The sequence below is a fragment of the Oncorhynchus mykiss genome, chromosome 1 (assembly GCF_057628025.1).
Source record: "Oncorhynchus mykiss isolate SJ-2025 chromosome 1, ASM5762802v1, whole genome shotgun sequence".
Classification (NCBI taxonomy): Eukaryota; Metazoa; Chordata; class Actinopteri; order Salmoniformes; family Salmonidae; genus Oncorhynchus; species Oncorhynchus mykiss.
This window is the reverse complement of record NC_143022.1, coordinates 4,322,215-4,345,000: the sequence shown is the minus strand read 5'-3', so window position 1 is coordinate 4,345,000 and position 22,786 is coordinate 4,322,215. Positions and strand designations below refer to the sequence as shown.

The 22,786-nt window shown below is 37.9% G+C and overlaps 1 protein-coding gene across 1 annotated transcript in view; it reads left to right on the top strand.

Moving 5' to 3' along the window:
* The window catches only part of LOC110524598 (solute carrier organic anion transporter family member 2A1), a 69,332-nt gene that overhangs the window by 43,826 nt on the left and 2,720 nt on the right, over window positions 1-22,786 (top strand). The window contains exons 8-11 of the mRNA XM_090233748.1: window positions 13,990-14,185; window positions 15,851-15,998; window positions 18,981-19,156; window positions 21,536-21,600. Coding sequence (XP_090089874.1) covers window positions 13,990-14,185; window positions 15,851-15,998; window positions 18,981-19,156; window positions 21,536-21,600 — 585 coding nt within the window. The remainder of the gene's footprint in view (window positions 1-13,989; window positions 14,186-15,850; window positions 15,999-18,980; window positions 19,157-21,535; window positions 21,601-22,786) is intronic.

Genomic DNA, 22,786 nt, shown 5'->3' with positions numbered 1-22,786 from the left:
GATTTGTGCCCCCCCTGAAGCGTTTGGAATGATCATTGACCTGTGTGGCAGACTCCTCTGATGAGAATCCGGGGGCTCTGCCCACCCCCCCCCCCCCAAAAAAAAGCTTGCAAGTCGAGATTTCAATGCTCCTGGTACGAATTTCTGACAGTGAGTGAAGGAGCTGTTAGTCTGGGCATGTTCAGCTCCCTAAGCGAAGAATGCAAAGTGTGTGCTCATTTGAGGCTGTTGTTTTTCACACTGTTCACATGGGTGGAACCACAGCCGATGTACAGTACTGAATCGGTCAGAAAATAACAGATTTTCACAGAAGAGAAGTTCTGAGAAAAAAGTTCTAAAAAAATTGCTTTTGGAGGGCTCTGTCCTTTTCTATTCTACTGACATCTTATCTGTTCTACTGGCATCTTATCTATTCTACTGACATCTTATCTATTCTGTCTTATCTATTCTACTGGCATCTTATCTATTCTGTCTTATCTATTCTACTGGCATCTTATCTATTCTGTCTTATCTATTCTACTGGCATCTTATCTATTCTACTGACATCTTATCTATTCTGTCTTATCTATTCTACTGGCATCTTATCTATTCTGTCTTATCTATTCTACTGGCATCTTATCTATTCTACTGGCATCTTATCTATTCTGTCTTATCTATTCTACTGGCATCTTATCTATTCTACTGACATCTTATCTATTCTGTCTTATCTATTCTACTGGCATCTTATCTATTCTACTGACATCTTATCTATTCTGTCTTATCTATTCTACTGGCATCTTATCTATTCTGTCTTATCTATTCTACTGGCATATTATATATTCTGTCTCATCTGTTCTACTGGCATCTTATATATTCTACTGACATCTTATCTATTCTGTCTTATCTATTCTACTGGCATCTTATCTATTCTGTCTTATCTATTCTACTGGCATATTATATATTCTGTCTCATCTGTTCTACTGGCATATTATCTATTCTACTGACATCTTATCTATTCTGTCTTATCTATTCTACTGGCATCTTATCTATTCTACTGACATCTTATCTATTCTGTCTTATCTATTCTACTGGCATCTTATCTATTCTGTATTATCTATTCTACTGGCATATTATATATTCTGTCTCATCTGTTCTACTGGCATCTTATCTATTCTACTGACATCTTATCTATTCTGTCTTATCTATTCTACTGGCATCTTATCTATTCTGTCTTATCTATTCTACTGGCATATTATATATTCTGTCTCATCTGTTCTACTGGCATATTATCTATTCTGTCTTATCTGTTCTACTGGCATCTTATCTATTCTGTCTTATCTATTCTACTGACATCTTATCTATTCTGTCTTATCTATTCTACTGGCATCTTATCTATTCTGTCTTATCTATTCTACTGGCATATTATATATTCTGTCTTATCTATTCTACTGGCATATTATATATTCTGTCTCATCTGTTCTACTGGCATATTATCTATTCTGTCTTATCTGTTCTACTGGCATATTATCTATTCTGTCTAATCTGTTCTACTGGCATATTATCTATTCTGTCTTATATATTCTACTGGCATATTATCTATTCTGTCTCATCTGTTCTACTGGCATATTATCTATTCTGTCTTATCTGTTCTACTGGCATATTATCTATTCTGTCTTATATATTCTACTGGCATATTATCTATTCTGTCTTATATATTCTACTGGCATATTATCTATTCTGTCTTATCTGTTCTACTGGCATATTATCTATTCTGTCTAATCTGTTCTACTGGCATATTATCTATTCTGTCTTATATATTCTACTGGCATATTATCTATTCTGTCTCATCTGTTCTACTGGCATATTATCTATTCTGTCTTATCTGTTCTACTGGCATATTATCTATTCTGTCTTATATATTCTACTGGCATCTTATCTATTCTACTGACATCTTATCTATTCTGTCTTATCTCTTCTACTGGCATATTATCTATTCTGTCTTATCTCTTCTACTTGCATATTATCTATTCTGTCTTATCTGTTCTACTGGCATATTATCTATTCTGTCTTATATATTCTACTGGCATATTATCTATTCTGCTGGCATATTATCTATTCTGTCTTATCTATTCTACTGGCATCATATCTGTTCTACTGGCATATTATCTATTCTGTCTTATCTATTCTACTGGCATCATATCTGTTCTACTGGCATATTATCTATTCTGTCTTATATATTCTACTGGCATATTATCTATTCTACTGGCATCTTATCTATTCTGTCTTATCTATTCTACTGGCATATTATATATTCTGTCTTATCTATTCTACTGGCATATTATATATTCTGTCTCATCTGTTCTACTGGCATATTATCTATTCTGTCTTATCTATTCTACTGGCATATTATATATTCTGTCTTATCTATTCTACTGGCATATTATATATTCTGTCTCATCTGTTCTACTGGCATATTATCTATTCTGTCTTATCTATTCTACTGGCATATTATATATTCTGTCTTATCTATTCTACTGGCATATTATATATTCTGTCTTATCTATTCTACTGGCATGTTATATATTCTGTCTTATCTATTCTACTGGCATGTTATCTATTCTGTCTTATCTATTCTACTGGCATTTTATATATTCTGTCTTATCTATTCTACTGGCATCTTATCTATTCTGTCTTATCTATTCTACTGGCATATTATATATTCTGTCTTATCTATTCTACTGGCATATTATATATTCTGTCTTATCTATTCTACTGGCATATTATCTATTCTGTCTTATCTGTTCTACTGGCATATTGTCTATTCTGTCTTATCTATTCTACTGTCTATCTATTCTACTGGCATATTATCTATTCTGTCTTATATATTCTATTGGCATATTATCTATTCTACTGGCATATTATCTATTCTGTCTTCTCTGTTCTACTGGCATATTATCTATTCTGTCTTCTCTGTTCTACTGGCATATTATCTATTCTGTCTTATATATTCTACTGTCATATTATCTATTCTGTCTCATCTGTTCTACTGGCATATTATCTATTCTGTCTTATATATTCTACTGGCATATTATCTATTCTACTGGCATATTATCTATTCTGTCTTCTCTGTTCTACTGGCATATTATCTATTCTGTCTTCTCTGTTCTACTGGCTATTGATCTATTCTGTCTTATATATTCTACTGGCATATTATCTATTCTACTGGCATATTATCTATTCTTTCTTATCTATTCTACTGTCTATCTATTCTACTGGCATATTATCTATTCTACTGGCATATTATCTATTCTGTCTTATCTATTCTACTGTCTATCTATTCTACTGGCATATTATCTATTCTACTGGCATATTATCTATTCTGTCTTATCTGTTCTACTGGCATATTATCTATTCTGTCTTATCTATTCTACTGGCATATTATCTATTCTACTGGCATATTATCTATTCTGTCTTATCTATTCTACTGGCATATTATATATTCTGTCTTATATATTCTACTGGCATATTATCTATTCTACTGGCATATTATCTATTCTGTCTTATCTGTTCTACTGTCTATCTATTCTACTGGCATATTATCTATTCTACTGGCATATTATCTATTCTGTCTTATCTATTCTACTGTCTATCTATTCTACTGACATCTTATCTATTCTGTCTTATCTATTCTACTGGCATATTATCTATTCTGTCTTATATATTCTACTGGCATATTATCTATTCTGTCTTATATATTCTACTGGCATATTATCTATTCTACTGGCATATTATCTATTCTGTCTTATATATTCTACTGGCATATTATCTATTCTACTGGCATATTATCTATTCTGTCTTATCTATTCTACTGGCATATTATCTATTCTACTGGCATATTATCTATTCTGTCTTATCTATTCTACTGTCTATCTATTCTACTGGCATATTATCTATTCTGTCTTATATATTCTACTGTCTATCTATTCTACTGACATCTTATCTATTCTGTCTTATATATTCTACTGGCATATTATCTATTCTACTGGCATATTATCTATTCTGTCTTATCTATTCTACTGGCATATTATCTATTCTACTGGCATATTATCTATTCTGTCTTATCTATTCTACTGTCTATCTATTCTACTGGCATATTATCTATTCTGTCTTATATATTCTACTGTCTATCTATTCTACTGACATCTTATCTATTCTGTCTTATATATTCTACTGTCTATCTATTCTACTGGCATATTATCTATTCTACTGGCATATTATCTATTCTGTCTTATCTATTCTACTGTCTATCTATTCTACTGACATCTTATCTATTCTGTCTTATATATTCTACTGGCATATTATCTATTCTACTGGCATATTATCTATTCTGTCTTATCTATTCTACTGTCTATCTATTCTACTGGCATATTATCTATTCTACTGGCATATTATCTATTCTGTCTTATCTCTTCTACTGGCATATTATCTATTCTACTGGCATATTATCTATTCTGTCTTATCTATTCTACTGTCTATCTATTCTACTGGCATATTATATATTCTACTGGCATATGATCTATTCTGTCTTATATATTCTACTGGCATGTTATCTATTCTACTGGCATATTATCTATTCTGTCTTATCTATTCTACTGTCTATCTATTCTACTGGCATATTATCTATTCTACTGGCATATTATCTATTCTGTCTTATCTATTCTACTGTCTATCTATTCTACTGGCATATTATCTATTCTACTGGCATATTATCTATTCTGTCTTATCTATTCTACTGGCATCATATCTGTTCTACTGGCATCTTATCTATTCTACTGGCATATTATATATTCTGTCTTTTCTATTCTACTTGCATCGTATCTATTCTGTCTTATCTATTCTACTTGCATCTTATCTATTTTACTGGCATATTATCTGTTCTACTGGCATATTATCTATTCTGTCTTATCTATTCTACTGGCATCGTATCTATTCTACTGGCATCTTATCTGTTCTACTGGCATCTTATCTATTCTGTCTTGTCTATTCTACTGGCATCTTATCTATTCTGTCTTATCTATTCTACTGGCATCTTATCTGTTCTGTCTTATCTATTTTACTGGCATCTTATCTGTTCTGTCTTATCTATTCTACTGGCATATTATCTATTCTGTCTTATATATTCTACTGGCATATTATCTATTCTGTCTCATCTGTTCTACGGGCATATTATCTATTCTGTCTTATCTGTTCTACTGGCATATTATCTATTCTGTCTTATATATTCTACTGGCATCTTATCTATTCTGTCTTATCTCTTCTACTGGCATATTATCTATTCTGTCTTGTCTCTTCTACTGGCATATTATCTATTCTGTCTTATCTGTTCTACTGGCATATTATCTATTCTGTCTTATATATTCTACTGGCATATTATCTATTCTGCTGGCATATTATCTATTCCGTCTTATCTCTTCTACTGGCATATTATCTATTCTGTCTTATCTATTCTACTGGCATCATATCTGTTCTACTGGCATATTATCTATTCTGTCTTATATATTCTACTGGCATATTATCTATTCTACTGGCATCTTATCTATTCTGTCTTATCTATTCTACTGGCATATTATATATTCTGTCTTATCTATTCTACTGGCATATTATATATTCTGTCTCATCTGTTCTACTGGCATATTATCTATTCTGTCTTATCTATTCTACTGGCATATTATATATTCTGTCTTATCTATTCTACTGGCATATTATATATTCTGTCTCATCTGTTCTACTGGCATATTATCTATTCTGTCTTATCTATTCTACTGGCATATTATATATTCTGTCTTATCTATTCTACTGGCATATTATATATTCTGTCTTATCTATTCTACTGGCATGTTATATATTCTGTCTTATCTATTCTACTGGCATATTATCTATTCTGTCTTATCTATTCTACTGGCATATTATATATTCTGTCGTATCTATTCTACTGGCATATTATCTATTCTGTCTTATCTATTCTACTGGCATATTATATATTCTGTCTTATCTATTCTACTGGCATATTATATATTCTGTCTTATCTATTCTACTTGCATCGTATCTATTCTGTCTTATCTATTCTACTTGCATCTTATCTATTTTACTGGCATATTATCTGTTCTACTGGCATATTATCTATTCTGTCTTATCTATTCTACTGGCATCGTATCTATTCTACTGGCATCTTATCTGTTCTACTGGCATCTTATCTATTCTGTCTTGTCTATTCTACTGGCATCTTATCTATTCTGTCTTATCTATTCTACTGGCATCTTATCTGTTCTGTCTTATCTATTTTACTGGCATCTTATCTGTTCTGTCTTATCTATTCTACTGGCATATTATCTATTCTGTCTTATATATTCTACTGGCATATTATCTATTCTGTCTCATCTGTTCTACTGGCATATTATCTATTCTGTCTTATCTGTTCTACTGGCATATTATCTATTCTGTCTTATATATTCTACTGGCATCTTATCTATTCTGTCTTATCTCTTCTACTGGCATATTATCTATTCTGTCTTGTCTCTTCTACTGGCATATTATCTATTCTGTCTTATCTGTTCTACTGGCATATTATCTATTCTGTCTTATATATTCTACTGGCATATTATCTATTCTGCTGGCATATTATCTATTCCGTCTTATCTCTTCTACTGGCATATTATCTATTCTGTCTTATCTATTCTACTGGCATCATATCTGTTCTACTGGCATATTATCTATTCTGTCTTATATATTCTACTGGCATATTATCTATTCTACTGGCATCTTATCTATTCTGTCTTATCTATTCTACTGGCATATTATATATTCTGTCTTATCTATTCTACTGGCATATTATATATTCTGTCTCATCTGTTCTACTGGCATATTATCTATTCTGTCTTATCTATTCTACTGGCATATTATATATTCTGTCTTATCTATTCTACTGGCATATTATATATTCTGTCTCATCTGTTCTACTGGCATATTATCTATTCTGTCTTATCTATTCTACTGGCATATTATATATTCTGTCTTATCTATTCTACTGGCATATTATATATTCTGTCTTATCTATTCTACTGGCATGTTATATATTCTGTCTTATCTATTCTACTGGCATATTATCTATTCTGTCTTATCTATTCTACTGGCATATTATATATTCTGTCGTATCTATTCTACTGGCATATTATCTATTCTGTCTTATCTATTCTACTGGCATATTATATATTCTGTCTTATCTATTCTACTGGCATATTATATATTCTGTCTTATCTATTCTACTGGCATATTATCTATTCTGTCTTATCTGTTCTACTGGCATATTATCTATTCTGTCTTATCTATTCTACTGTCTATCTATTCTACTGGCATATTATCTATTCTGTCTTATATATTCTATTGGCATATTATCTATTCTACTGGCATATTATCTATTCTGTCTTCTCTGTTCTACTGGCATATTATCTATTCTGTCTTCTCTGTTCTACTGGCATATTATCTATTCTGTCTTATATATTCTACTGTCATATTATCTATTCTGTCTCATCTGTTCTACTGGCATATTATCTATTCTACTGGCATATTATCTATTCTGTCTTATCTATTCTACTGGCATCATATCTGTTCTACTGGCATATTATCTATTCTGTCTTATATATTCTACTGGCATATTATCTATTCTACTGGCATCTTATCTATTCTGTCTTATCTATTCTACTGGCATATTATATATTCTGTCTTATCTATTCTACTGGCATATTATATATTCTGTCTCATCTGTTCTACTGGCATATTATCTATTCTGTCTTATCTATTCTACTGGCATATTATATATTCTGTCTTATCTATTCTACTGGCATATTATATATTCTGTCTCATCTGTTCTACTGGCATATTATCTATTCTGTCTTATCTATTCTACTGGCATATTATATATTCTGTCTTATCTATTCTACTGGCATATTATATATTCTGTCTTATCTATTCTACTGGCATGTTATATATTCTGTCTTATCTATTCTACTGGCATATTATCTATTCTGTCTTATCTATTCTACTGGCATATTATATATTCTGTCGTATCTATTCTACTGGCATATTATCTATTCTGTCTTATCTATTCTACTGGCATATTATATATTCTGTCTTATCTATTCTACTGGCATATTATATATTCTGTCTTATCTATTCTACTGGCATATTATCTATTCTGTCTTATCTGTTCTACTGGCATATTATCTATTCTGTCTTATCTATTCTACTGTCTATCTATTCTACTGGCATATTATCTATTCTGTCTTATATATTCTATTGGCATATTATCTATTCTACTGGCATATTATCTATTCTGTCTTCTCTGTTCTACTGGCATATTATCTATTCTGTCTTCTCTGTTCTACTGGCATATTTTCTATTCTGTCTTATATATTCTACTGGCATATTATCTATTCTACTGGCATATTATCTATTCTGTCTTCTCTGTTCTACTGGCATATTATCTATTCTGTCTTCTCTGTTCTACTGGCATATTATCTATTCTGTCTTATATATTCTACTGGCATATTATCTATTCTGCTGGCATATTATCTATTCTGTCTTATCTATTCTACTGTCTATCTATTCTACTGGCATATTATCTATTCTACTGGCATATTATCTATTCTGTCTTATCTATTCTACTGTCTATCTATTCTACTGGCATATTATCTATTCTACTGGCATATTATCTATTCTGTCTTATCTCTTCTACTGGCATATTATCTATTCTGTCTTATCTATTCTACTGGCATATTATCTATTCTACTGGCATATTATCTATTCTGTCTTATCTGTTCTACTGTCTATCTATTCTACTGGCATATTATCTATTCTGTCTTATATATTCTACTGGCATATTATCTATTCTGTCTTATCTATTCTACTGGCATATTATCTATTCTGTCTTATATATTCTACTGGCATATTATCTATTCTGTCTTATCTGTTCTACTGTCTATCTATTCTACTGACATATTATCTATTCTACTGGCATATTATCTATTCTGTCTTATCTATTCTACTGTCTATCTATTCTACTGACATCTTATCTATTCTGTCTTATCTATTCTACTGGCATATTATCTATTCTACTGGCATATTATCTATTCTGTCTTATCTGTTCTACTGTCTATCTATTCTACTGGCATATTATCTATTCTACTGGCATATTATCTATTCTGTCTTATCTATTCTACTGTCTATCTATTCTACTGACATCTTATCTATTCTGTCTTATATATTCTACTGGCATATTATCTATTCTACTGGCATATTATCTATTCTGTCTTATCTATTATACTGTCTATCTATTCTACTGGCATATTATCTATTCTACTGTCTATCTATTCTACTGTCTATCTATTCTACTGGCATATTATCTATTCTACTGACATCTTATCTATTCTGTCTTATCTATTCTACTGGCATCTTATCTATTCTGTCTTATATATTCTACTGGCATATTATCTATTCTACTGACATCTTATCTATTCTGTCTTATCTATTCTACTGGCATCTTATCTATTCTGTCTTATCTATTCTACTGGCATATTATATATTCTGTCTTATCTATTCTACTGGCATATTATATATTCTGTCTTATCTATTCTACTGGCATATTATATATTCTGTCTCATCTGTTCTACTGGCATATTATCTATTCTGTCTTATCTATTCTACTGGCATATTATATATTCTGTCTTATCTATTCTACTGGCATATTATATATTCTGTCTCATCTGTTCTACTGGCATATTATCTATTCTGTCTTATCTATTCTACTGGCATATTATCTATTCTGCTGGCATATTATCTATTCTGTCTTATCTATTCTACTGTCTATCTATTCTACTGGCATATTATCTATTCTACTGGCATATTGTCTATTCTGTCTTATCTATTCTACTGTCTATCTATTCTACTGGCATATTATCTATTCTACTGGCATATTATCTATTCTGTCTTATCTCTTCTACTGGCATATTATCTATTCTGTCTTATCTATTCTACTGGCATCACATCTGTTCTACTGGCATCTTATCTATTCTACTGGCATATTATATATTCTGTCTTTTCTATTCTACTTGCATCGTATCTATTCTGTCTTATCTATTCTACTTGCATCTTATCTATTCTACTGGCATATTATCTGTTCTACTGGCATATTATCTATTCTGTCTTATCTATTCTACTGGCATCGTATCTATTCTACTGGCATCTTATCTGTTCTACTGGCATCTTATCTATTCTGTCTTGTCTATTCTACTGGCATCTTATCTATTCTGTCTTATCTATTCTACTGGCATCTTATCTGTTCTGTCTTATTTATTTTACTGGCATCTTATCTGTTCTGTCTTATCTATTCTACTGGCATATGATCTATTCTGTCTTATCTGTTCTACTGGCATCTTATCTGTTCTGTCTTATCTATTCTACTGGCATATGATCTATTCTGTCTTATATATTCTACTGGCATATTATCTATTCTACTGGTATCTTATCTATTATGTCTCATCTATTCTACTGTCTATCTATTCTACTGGCATATTATCTATTCTACTGGCATCTTATCTATTCTACTGTCATTATCTATTCTCTTATCTATTCTACTGTCATTATCTTTCCTACTGGCATATTATCTATTCTGTCTTATCTATTCTATTGGCACCTTCACAAATCAAATTGATTTATAAAGCCCTTTTTACATCAGCTGATATCTCAAAGTGCTGTACAGAAACCCAGTCTAAAACCCCAAACAGCAAGCAATGCAGGTGTAGAAGTACGGTGGCTAGGAAAAACTCCATAGAAAGGCAGGAACCTAGGAAGAAACCTAGAGAGGAACCAGGCTATGAGGGGTGGCCAGTCCTCTTCTGGCTGTGCCGGGTGGAGATTATAACAGAACATGGCCAAGATGTTCAAATGTTCATAGGTGACCAGCATGGTCAAATAATAATAATCACAGTGGATGTCGAGGGCGCAACAGGTCAGCACCTCAGGAGTAAATGTCAGTTGGCTTTTCATAGCCGATCATTCAGAGTATCTCTACTGCTCCTGCTGTCTCTAGAGAGTTGAAAACAGCAGGTCTGGGACAGGTAGCATGTCCGGTGAACAGGTCAAGATTCCATAGCTGCAGGCAGAACAGTTGAAACTGGAGCAGCAGCACGGCCAGGTGGACTGGGGACAGCAAGGAGTCATCATGCCAGGTAGTCCTGAGGCATGGTCCTAGGGCTCAGGTCCTCAGAGAGAGTTACAGTAGTTAGTTAGTTAGCATACTTAAATTCACACAGGACACCGGATAAGACAGGAGAAATACTCCAGATATAACAAACTGACCCTAGCCCCCCGCCACATAAACTACTGCAGCATAAATACTGGAGGCTGAGACAGGAGGGGTCGGGAGACACTGTGGTCCCGTACGACGATACCCCCGGACTGGGGGGGGGCGCCAACCCAACCCAGACAGGAAGACCACGTCAGTGACTCAACCCACTCAAGTGACGCACCCCTCCCAGGGACGGCATGGAAGAGCACCAGTAAGCCAGTGACTCAGCCCCTGTAACAGGGTTAGAGTCTTCAGTAAAGACTTAAAGGTCTAGACCACGTCTACGTCTCTCACATGGATAGGCAGACCATTCCATAAAAATGGAGCTCTATAGGAGAAATCCCTGCCTCCAGCTGTTTGCTTTGAAATTCTAGGGACAGCGTCTTGTGACCGTAGCTTATGTGTAGGTATGTATGGCAGGATCAAATCGGGAAAGATAGGTAGGAGCAAGCCCATGTAATGCTTTGTAGGTTAACAGTAAAACCTTGAAATCAGCCCTGGCCTTAACAGGAAGCCAGTGTAGGGAGGCTAGCACTGGAGTAATATGATCCCATTTTTTTGGTTCTAGTCAGGATTTTGGCAGCCGTGTTTAGCACTAACTGAAGTTTTTTTAGTGCTTTATCCGGGTAGCCGGAAAGTAGAGCATTGCAGTAGTCTAACCTAGAAGTGACAAAAGCATGGATTAATTTTTCTGCATAATTTTTGGACAGAAGGTTTCTGATTTTTGCAGTGTTACGTAGATGGAAAAAAGCTGTCCTTGAAACTGTCTTGATATGTTCGTCAAGAGAGAGATCAGGGTCCAGAGTAACGCCGAGGTTCTTCACAGTTTTATTTGAGACGACTGTACAACCATCAAGATTAATTGTCAGATTCAACAGAAGATCTCTTTGTTCCTTGGGACCTAGAACAAGCATCTCTGTTTTGTCCGAGTTTAAAAGTAGAACATTTGCAGCCATCCACTTCCTTATGTCTGAAACACAGGCCAGCGAGGGCAATTTTGGGGCTTCACCATGTTTCATCGAAATTTACAGCTGTGTGTCATCCGCATAGCAGTGAAAGTTAAGATTATGTTTCCGAATGACATTGCCAAGAGGTAAAATATATATTGAAATCAATAGTGGTCCTAAAACAGAACCTTGAGGAACACCAAAATTGACAGTTGATTTGTCAGAGGACAAACTGATATCTTCCCGACAGATAAGATCTAAACCAGGCCAGAACTTGTCCTTGTAGATCAATTTGAGTTTTCAATCTCTCCAAAAGAATGTGATGATCAATGGAATCCAAAGCAGCACTAAGGTCTAGGAGCGCGAGGACAGCTGCAGAGCCTCGGTCTGACGCCATTAAAAGGTCATTTACCACCTTCACAAGTGCCGTCTCAGTGCTATGATGGGGTCTAAAACCAGACTGAAGCATTTCGTATACATTGTTTGTTTGTTTGTATCTATTTATTATCTATCTATTCTACTGTCTTATTATCTATTCTACTGTCTTATTATCTATTCTACTGTCTTATTATCTATTCTACTGTCTTATTATCTATTCTACTGTCTTATTATCTATTCTACTGTCTTATTATCTATTCTACTGTCTTATTATCTATTCTACTGTCTTATTATCTATTCTACTGTCTTGTTATCTATTCTACTGGCATATTGTTTATTCTACTGTCTTATTATCTATTCTACTGTCTTATTATCTATTATTGTTACGGTGAGTGAATGAGGACCCAAAAGCGAACTAACTTAAACAGAGCTTCTTTAATAACCAAACATAGGTAGGCTCAGATAGACCGGCAGATTCCGACAGGACAGGACAAGGTTACAGCAAACATGACGATAGTCTGGCTCAGGCATGAAACACAACAAACAAGAATCCAACAAGGACAGGAACAAAAACAGAGAGAGATAAAGGGGACTAATCAGAGGGAAAAGGGGAACAGGTGGGAGAAGGGGTGACGAGGTAGTCAAGAGGAGACAAGGAACAGCTGGGGGAAAGCGGGGGAGAAAAGGTAACCTAATACGACCAGCAGAGGGAGACAGGGTGAAAGGAAAGGACAGAAAGACACAACATGACAATACATGACAATTATACTGTCTTATTATCTATTCTACTGTCTTATTATCTATTCTACTGTCTTATTATCTATTCTACTGGCCTATTGTTTATTCTACTGGCATTATTCATTCAACTGTCATATTATCTATTCTGTCTAATCTAGTCTACTGGCGTCTTATCTATTCTGGCATATTTTTTATTCTACTCGCATTATCTATTTTGCTGTATGTGTATTTGTTGAGGGAGCAGCAGCACTTGCATTTCCAAGAAACATTTCCACTCTGGGACAATAATCTTATCCTTATCTTATTTTATCTTAGCTCTGGTTATTTTATCTTAGCTCTGGTTATTTATCTTAGCGCCGGTTATTTTATCTTAGCGCCGGGTATTTTATCTTAGCGCCGGGTATTTTATCTTAGCGCCAGTTATTTTATCTTAGCGCCGGGTATTTTATCTTAGCGCCGGTTATTTTATCTTAGCGCCGGTTATTTTATCTTAGCGCCGGTTATTTTATCCTAGTTTTTCTAATCACTCTGTCGCGTCGTCCTCAGGTGCGGTGAACCTTCCTTCGGTTGCCGTGGGGATGCTGGTGGGTGGGGTCATCATGAAGAGGATGGGTCTCTCTCTTAAGGCCATCCCTCGTTTCTCTGTCGCCATGCTGTCCATCTCTGTCCTCCTCCTCATCCCCCTCTTCTTCATGGGATGTCCCACACAGAGGGTGGAAGAGGTCAACTATGGATTCCAAGGGTGAGTCAGTGCTGGGGGTGTAATCTGAATATTTACAAAACAGTTAGATCTTCAGAGAGCCATGTCCTGGTTGATTGGGGTTGGTGTGCTGAGGGCTTCTGGGTATGATGTTGATGTGTCTGTAGTATGTAGTTTGTCAGCTAACCGTATCTGGGGATGTTGTGTTGCTGTCTGTAGTTTGTCAGCTGACTGTATCTGGGGATGTTGTGTTGCTGTCTGTAGTTTGTCAGCTAATCGTATCTGGGGATGTTGTGTTGCTGTCTGTAGTTTGTCAGCTGACTGTATCTGGGGATGTTGTGTTGCTGTCTGTAGTTTGTTAGCTAATCGTATCTGGGGATGTTGTGTTACTGTCTGTAGTTTGTTAGCTAATCGTATCTGGGGATGTTGTGCTGCTGTCTGTAGTTTGTCGGCTGATGACACGGGAGTTATTGGGACTGGAGTTTAGGTTCCTCAGACAGTCTTGCCCATGTCAAAACGCCATGGAGTTATCACCTATCACTACAGACGCAAAACAGAGATGTACAGTCTGCAGCGTTTTAATTGGTTGGATAAATAAATTGCCCGGTCAAACACATGCACACGTTGATCCGTTACATAACGATGAGGTCATAATAGGGAGAATAACAAACAGTACCTTTTTCAGACAATACCAACAGACTGAGAAATAGACAAGCAACTTCATGGGACAAGACTAGCGTTTTGTGAAGATTAAGACGAAGCTATTGTTTGGCGCTGTGCCACTGGTGAACCCAAAACAACTAGAATGTTGTTACTACAGTACAATAGCAAACAGAGGCTAATGAACAACATGCAACATAAGCAGGAACCCTGGTTCATCCCATAACCCCATATCTCTGTTGTCTTCTGTTATGTGGTTTTTGGCACTGAGCTCTACTGATGAACTTACCTCCACCCAAACATCTATAGTGATCCCAAAACCTTGAAGTAAACATGAATGCACTTTTCACACCGCTGAGCAGAGCAGAGCCTAGCTGAGCGGAGTTGACCTGAACTGAGACTAGCAGAGCGGAGTTGTACTGACCTGAGCCTAGCAGAGCGGAGTTGTACTGACCTGAGCCTAGCAGAGCGGAGTTGTACTGACCTGAGCCCAGCAGAGCGGAGTTGTACTCAGCCTAGCAGAGCAGAGTTGTACTGACCTGAGCCTAGCAGAGCGGAGTTGACCTGAGCTGAGCCTAGCAGAGCGGAGTTGACCTGAGCTGAGCCTAGCAGAGCGGAGTTGTACTGAGCCTAGCAGAGCAGAGTTGTACTGACCTGAGCCTAGCAGAGCGGAGTTGTACTGAGCCTAGCAGAGCAGAGTTGTACTGACCTGAGCCTAGCAGAGCAGAGTTGTACTGAGCCTAGCAGAGCAGAGTTGTACTGACCTGAGCCTAGCAGAGCGGAGTTGTACTGAGCCTAGCAGAGCGGAGTTGTACTGACCTGAGCCTAGCAGAGCGGAGTTGTACTGACCTGAGCAGAGCGGAGTTGTACTGAGCTTGTTATGATTTCACCATAGCTGCTAAACCCTGCTAGAAAGGGCAGTGTGAAAAGACAATGTCCGAGCACAATACATTTCGTGCAAAATAGTGTAACATTTTTTTTACGTGTCTATTGTTATACCAACATCCTTCTTTAAACATCTCTAATCATCTTCTCTCTTCTCATCAGGTCTCTGGCCAATTGTTATTCCAACTGCTCCTGCCCCGCTAACGCCTTCAACCCAGTGTGTGGATCTGACAACACTGAGTACCTGTCTCCCTGCCATGCAGGTTGCAAAGACTACACCAAAGACCCCAACAACAAATTCAGAGTTCTGGTGCGTTCTGGGTAGTCAGTGAAGTTAGGAATACGGTAGAGAATGGTATAATTGAACAAAGTGTAAAACCACATCTGTTATAGGTCAGTAGGGCAGCCAGTCAGACCTAGTACTGCAGCCTGAACCTACAATTGCACAACATGGATGGTTCACAGTCAATGGGCCAGTCCTATCCATCTCTAATTTTTTATTTTATTTTTACCTTTATTTAACTAGGCAAGTCAGTTAAGAACAAATTCTTATTTACAATGACGGCCTACAGGGGAACAGTAGGTTAACTGCCTTGTTCCGGGGCAGAACGACAGAGTTGTACCTTGTCAGCTCGGGGATTCGATCTAGCAACCTTTCGGTCTCTAGTCCAACGCTTAAACCACTAGCCTAATCAGAGGGTAATCAGCCCTGGGACACAGGGGAAGTGTTTTAAGTGTTTCAAAACCATGTCAGCCACTAAGCCATCCATTACCAGGATGACTGTTTAGCGGGCTAATAGAGTTGAGGTCATATTGACGTAGTGTATATGGTAACCCCCCCCCCATGCATGGTGAATATACTGAGTTGAGCCGAGCGGAGTTGAGCTGAGCCTAGCAGAGCAGAGCGGAGTTGTACTGAGCCTAGCAGAGCGGAGTTGAACTGAGCTGAGCCTAGCAGAGCGGAGTTGAACTGAGCTGAGCCTAGCAGAGCGGAGTTGACCTGAACTGAGCCTAGCAGAGCAGAGCGGAGTTGTACTGAGCCTAGCAGAGCGGAGTTGAACTGAGCTGAGCCTAGCAGAGCGGAGTTGACCTGAACTGAGCCTAGCAGAGCAGAGTTGAACTGAGCTGAGCATAGCAGAGCGGAGTTGACCTGAACTGAGCCTAGCAGAGCGGAGTTGTACTGACCTGAGCCTAGCAGAGCGGGGTTGTACTGAGCCTAGCAGAGCGGAGTTGAACTGAGCTGAGCCTAGCAGAGCGGACCTGAACTGAGCCTAGCAGAGCAGAGTTGAACTGAGCTGAGCCTAGCAGAGCGGAGTTGACCTGAACTGAGCCTAGCAGAGCGGAGTTGTACTGAGCTGAGCCTAGCAGAGCGGAGTTGTACTGAGCTGAGCCTAGCAGAGCAGAGTTGTACTGAGCTGAGCCCAGCAGAGCGGAGTTGTACTGAGCTGAGCCTAGCAGAGCGGAGTTGTACTGAGCCTAGCAGAGCAGAGTTGTACTGAGCTGAGCCCAGCAGAGCTAGCTCATGTTGTAAATACTAATTGAGGAAAGTATACAGTATGTTCAAGTCAATATAGGATATCAATCATTCACCATTTTGTCTTTGTCTTAACAAACAAAAACAAGGATCTCTCCATTTTCTTTTATAATGTATTGGATATACAGTGCCTTGCGAAAGTATTCGGCCCCCTTGAACTTTGCGACCTTTTGCCACATTTCAGGCTTCAAACATAAAGATATAAAACTGTATTTTTTTGTGAAGAATCAACAACAAGTGGGACACAATCATGAAGTGGAACGACATTTATTGGATATTTCAAACTTTTTTAACAAATCAAAAACTGAAAAATTGGGCGTGCAAAATTATTCAGCCCCCTTAAGTTAATACTTTGTAGCGCCACCTTTTGCTGCGATTACAGCTGTAAGTCGCTTGGGGTATGTCTCTATCAGTTTTGCACATCGAGAGACTGACATTTTTTCCCATTCCTCCTTGCAAAACAGCTCGAGCTCAGTGAGGTTGGATGGAGAGCATTTGTGAACAGCAGTTTTCAGTTCTTTCCACAGATTCTCGATTGGATTCAGGTCTGGACTTTGACTTGGCCATTCTAACACCTGGATATGTTTATTTTTGAACCATTCCATTGTAGATTTTGCTTTATGTTTTGGATCATTGTCTTGTTGGAAGACAAATCTCCGTCCCAGTCTCAGGTCTTTTGCAGACTCCATCAGGTTTTCCTCCAGAATGGTCCTGTATTTGGCTCCATCCATCTTCCCATCAATTTTAACCATCTTCCCTGTCCCCGCTGAAGAAAAGCAGGCCCAAACCATGATGCTGCCACCACCATGTTTGACAGTGGGGATGGTGTGTTCAGCTGTGTTGCTTTTACGCCAAACATACCGTTTTGCATTGTTGCCAAAAAGTTCAATTTTGGTTTCATCTGACCAGAGCACCTTCTTCCACATGTTTGGTGTGTCTCCCAGGTGGCTTGTGGCAAACTTTAAACGACACTTTTTATGGATATCTTTAAGAAATGGCTTTCTTCTTGCCACTCTTCCATAAAGGCCAGATTTGTGCAATATACGACTGATTGTTGTCCTGCAGTTCATCCAGAGTGATCATGGGCCTCTTGGCTGCATCTCTGATCAGTCTTCTCCTTGTATGAGCTGAAAGTTTAGAGGGACGGCCAGGTCTTGGTAGATTTGCAGTGGTCTGATACTCCTTCCATTTCAATATTATCGCTTGCACAGTGCTCCTTGGGATGTTTAAAGCTTGGGAAATCTTTTTGTATCCAAATCCGGCTTTAAACTTCTTCACAACAGTATCTCGGACCTGCCTGGTGTGTTCCTTGTTCTTCATGATGCTCTCTGCGCTTTTAACGGACCTCTGAGACTATCACAGTGCAGGTGCATTTATACGGAGACTTGATTACACACAGGTGGATTGTATTTATCATCATTAGTCATTTAGGTCAACATTGGATCATTCAGAGATCCTCACTGAACTTCTGGAGAGAGTTTGCTGCACTGAAAGTAAAGGGGCTGAATAATTTTGCATGCCCAATTTTTCAGTTTTTGATTTGTTAAAAAAGTTTGAAATATCCAATAAATGTCGTTCCACTTCATGATTGTGTCCCACTTGTTGTTGATTCTTCACAAAAAAATACAGTTTTATATCTTTATGTTTGAAGCCTGAAATGTGGCAAAAGGTCGCAAAGTTCAAGGGGCCGAATACTTTCGCAAGGCACTGTATCTTTTATATAATGAAACCGGTGTCTTCTTCGTTCTCCTGCTTTAGGAGTACACAGACTGTATCTGTACAGCTCACAGCCAGGGTAGTGGTGGGGGTACTGCCCGCCCCGGCCCCTGCCCCAACCAATGTCCTCACTTCCTGCTTCCTGTCATGTTCCTCATCTCTCTGGCCGCGATGATCGCCTCTCTAACACACAATCCCATCTATATGATGGTCCTCAGGTAATGTCTCTAACACACAGCCCATTCTAAATGATGGACCTAGGATAAATAACATATACAAGTGTGTTTGGAAAGTTTTCCGACCCCTTGACTTTTTCCACATTTTGTAACATTACAGCCTTATTCTAGAATGTATTAAATGTTTTAAAAAGTATCATCAATCTACACACAATACAATATAATGACAAAGCGAAAACAGGTTTTTAGAATTTTTGCACATTTAATAAAAATAAATTTAAAAAATGAAAAACCTTATTTACATCAGTATTCAGACATGTGTGTGTGTGGTGACCAGTGTGTTTCTAAATAAGTAATTACAGAGGTAAAATATAGTGGCCTTTTTAAACATGCTGCAAGGTGGCTGGAGCGGTGCGACTCAGTCAGAACTCCTTCGTGTCTTTGTCAAACAGGTGGAGTCGCTGCTCGGCAGTGAGCCCTTCCTTAAGACTCTGGGGGGGAGAGAGACTGTTAAAGACCGTGGTCAGGTTTAACTGAGACTTTCAGGTAGACAGGACTGAATCATTGACGAGGAAGCAGATTGATGCAAACAGAGAGGTGCACTCATTTCTGTCACTGGTAAAACTAATATTTCTCTCTAGTCCCACTGGTACCAAAAACAAAAACTATGAGACTCAAAATTGAGCTCAGGTGCATCCTGTTTCCATTGATTCAACTTGAAGTATATACAACTTGATTGTAGTCCACCTGTGGTAAATTCAATTGATTGGACATGATTTGGAAAGGCACACACCTGTCTATATAAGGTCCCACAGTTGATAGTGCATGTCAGAGCAACAACCAAGCCATGAGGTTAAAGGAATTGTCCGTAGAGCTCCGAGACAGGATGGTGTCGAGGCACAGATCTGGGGAAGGGTACCAAAAAATGTCTGCAGCATTGAAGGTCCCCAAGAAGACAATGGCCTCGAGAAGGTTTGGAACCACCAAGACTATTCCTAGAGCTGGCCGTCCGGCCAAACTGAGCAATCGGGGGAGAAGGGCCTTGGTCAGGGAGGTGACCAAGAACCCGGGGGTAACTCTGACAGATTTCCAGAGTTTGTCTGTGGAGATGGGAGAACCTTCCAGAAGGACAACCATCTCTGCAGCACTCCACCAATCAGGCCTTTATGGTTGAGTGGTCAGATGGAAGCCACTCCTCAGTAAATGACAGCCCGCTTGGAGTTTGCCAAAAGGCACCTAAAGACTCTCAGACCATGAGGAACAAGTTTCTCTATTCTGATGAACCGAGCTTGAACACTTTGGCCTGAATGCCAAGAGTCACGTCTGGAGGAAACCTGGCACCATCCTTACGGTGAAGCATGGTGGTGGCAGCATCATGCTGTGGGGACGTTTTTCAGCCGCAGGGACTTCAGATCAAGGGAACGATGAACGGAGCAAAATACAGAGAGATCCTTGATGAAGTCCTGAGCTCTTTGGAGCAGGTTCTGAGACTGTGGCAATGGTCCACCTTCCAGCAAAACAATGACCCTAAGAACACAGCCAAGACAAAGCAGGAGTGACTTTGGGACAATTCGGGACAATTCAGGAGTGACTTCGGGACAATTCGGGACAAAGCAGGAGTGACTTCGGGACAATTCGGGACAATTCAGGAGTGACTTTGGGACAAGTGGCCCAGCCAGAGCCCGGACTTGAACCCAATCAAACATCTCTGGAGAGACCTGAAAATAACTGCTCTCTATACAACTTGACAGAGCTTAAGAGGATCTGCAGAAACCAATGGGAGAAACTCCGCAAATACAGGTGTGCCAAGCTTGTAGGGTCATACCCAAGAAGACTCGAGGCTGTAATTGCTGCCAAAAGGTGTTTCAACAAAGTACTGAATAAAGGGTCTGAATAAATATGATATTTCTGTTTTTTTTTTAAATATAAATTGGCAAAAATGTCTAAAACTTGTTTTTCCTTCCTTATGGAGTATTGTCATGTCATTATGGAGTATTGTGATGTCATTATGGGGTATTGTGATGTCATTATGGGGTATTGTGATGTCATTATGGGGTATTGTGATGTCATTATGGGGTATTGTGATGTCATTATGGAGTATTGTGATGTCATTATGGGGTATTGTGATGTCATTATGGGGTACTGTGATGTCATTATGGGGTATTGTGATGTCATTATGGGGTATTGTGATGTCATTATGGGGTATTGTGTGTAGATTGATGAGAAGAAAAAACAGTGTAATCCATTTTAAAATAAGGCTGTAACATAACAAAATGTGGAAAAAGTCAAGCAGTCTAAATATTTTCCAAATGCATTGTATATATTATAGTTTAATGTAATTTAAACAAGATATTGAACAGGACTATTCAGTACGACGTTATAAACCAACTTTTTGTGTTGTCTTCGCTTGAATTGTTTCAGAACTGTTCCCCATGAAGAGAAATCTTTTGCCATCGGAGTCCAGTTTCTGCTCATGAGAGTGCTTGGTAAGTTTCCTCTTAAGACGTATACTTCATAAAGACGGATGTTGTTGAAACAACACACAATGGAATATAATAATATGCATCAATTTAGTGTTAGAGTGCCCTCTAGTGGACGACAGCTGAACCATACCGAGATCCCCATATCTTCCTGCTGCTGCTGCAAAAAAAGTGTTTTGAATAAGAGTTGTGATTGATATCTGATCCTCTCCTTTCTCTACGAACAAGGTCAATGTTGACAATTTAAAAGTGTTATGGTTACCAGCCCTGTTCAGCTTGGCCATCCACACCTCTTGTATATAATATTATTATTTACACTGAACAAAAATATAAATTCAACTTGCAACAATTACAAAAGATTTTGACTGAGTTACAGTAAATATAAGAAAATCAGACAATTGAAATGAATTCATTAGGCCCTAATCTATGGATTTCACATGACTGGGAATACAGATATACATCTGTTGGTCACAGATTCCTTAGAAGAAGAAAGAAGAAGTAGGGTCATGGATCAGAAAAACCACAGTTTTCCTCATGCAGTGCAACATCTCCTTCACATAGAGTTGAATGTGTCCTGTGGAATGTTGTCCCACTCCTCTTCAATGGCTGTACGAAGCGCTGTCGTACATGCCCAGAGCATCCCAAACATGCTCAATGGGTGACTTGTCTGGTGAGTATGCAGGCCATGGAAGAACTGGGACATTTTCACCTTCCATGAATTGTGTACAGATCCTTGCGACATGGAGTCGTGCATTATCATGCTGAAACATGAGGTGATGGCGGTGGATGAATGGCACGACAATGGGCCTCAGGATCTCATCACGGTATCTCTGTGTATTCAAATTGCCATCGATAAATTGCAATTGGGTTTGTTGTTCGTAGCTTATCAAATCACATTGTTTTGGTCACATACACATATTTAGCAGATGTTATTGTGGGTGTAGTGAAATGCTTGTGTTCCAAGCTCCAACAGCCTGACCTATGCCTGCCCATACCATAACCCCACAGCCACCATGGGGCCCTCTGTTCACATCGTTGACATCAGTAAACTGCTCGGAAACATGACACCATACACGTGGTCTGTGGTTGCTTTTCTATTCTAGCCTGGTTACCAGCCCCAGCCCTGTTCAGCATGGCCATCCTCAGCTCCTGTATATAATGTTATGTATTGTGTGATCCTCCTCTATTCTAG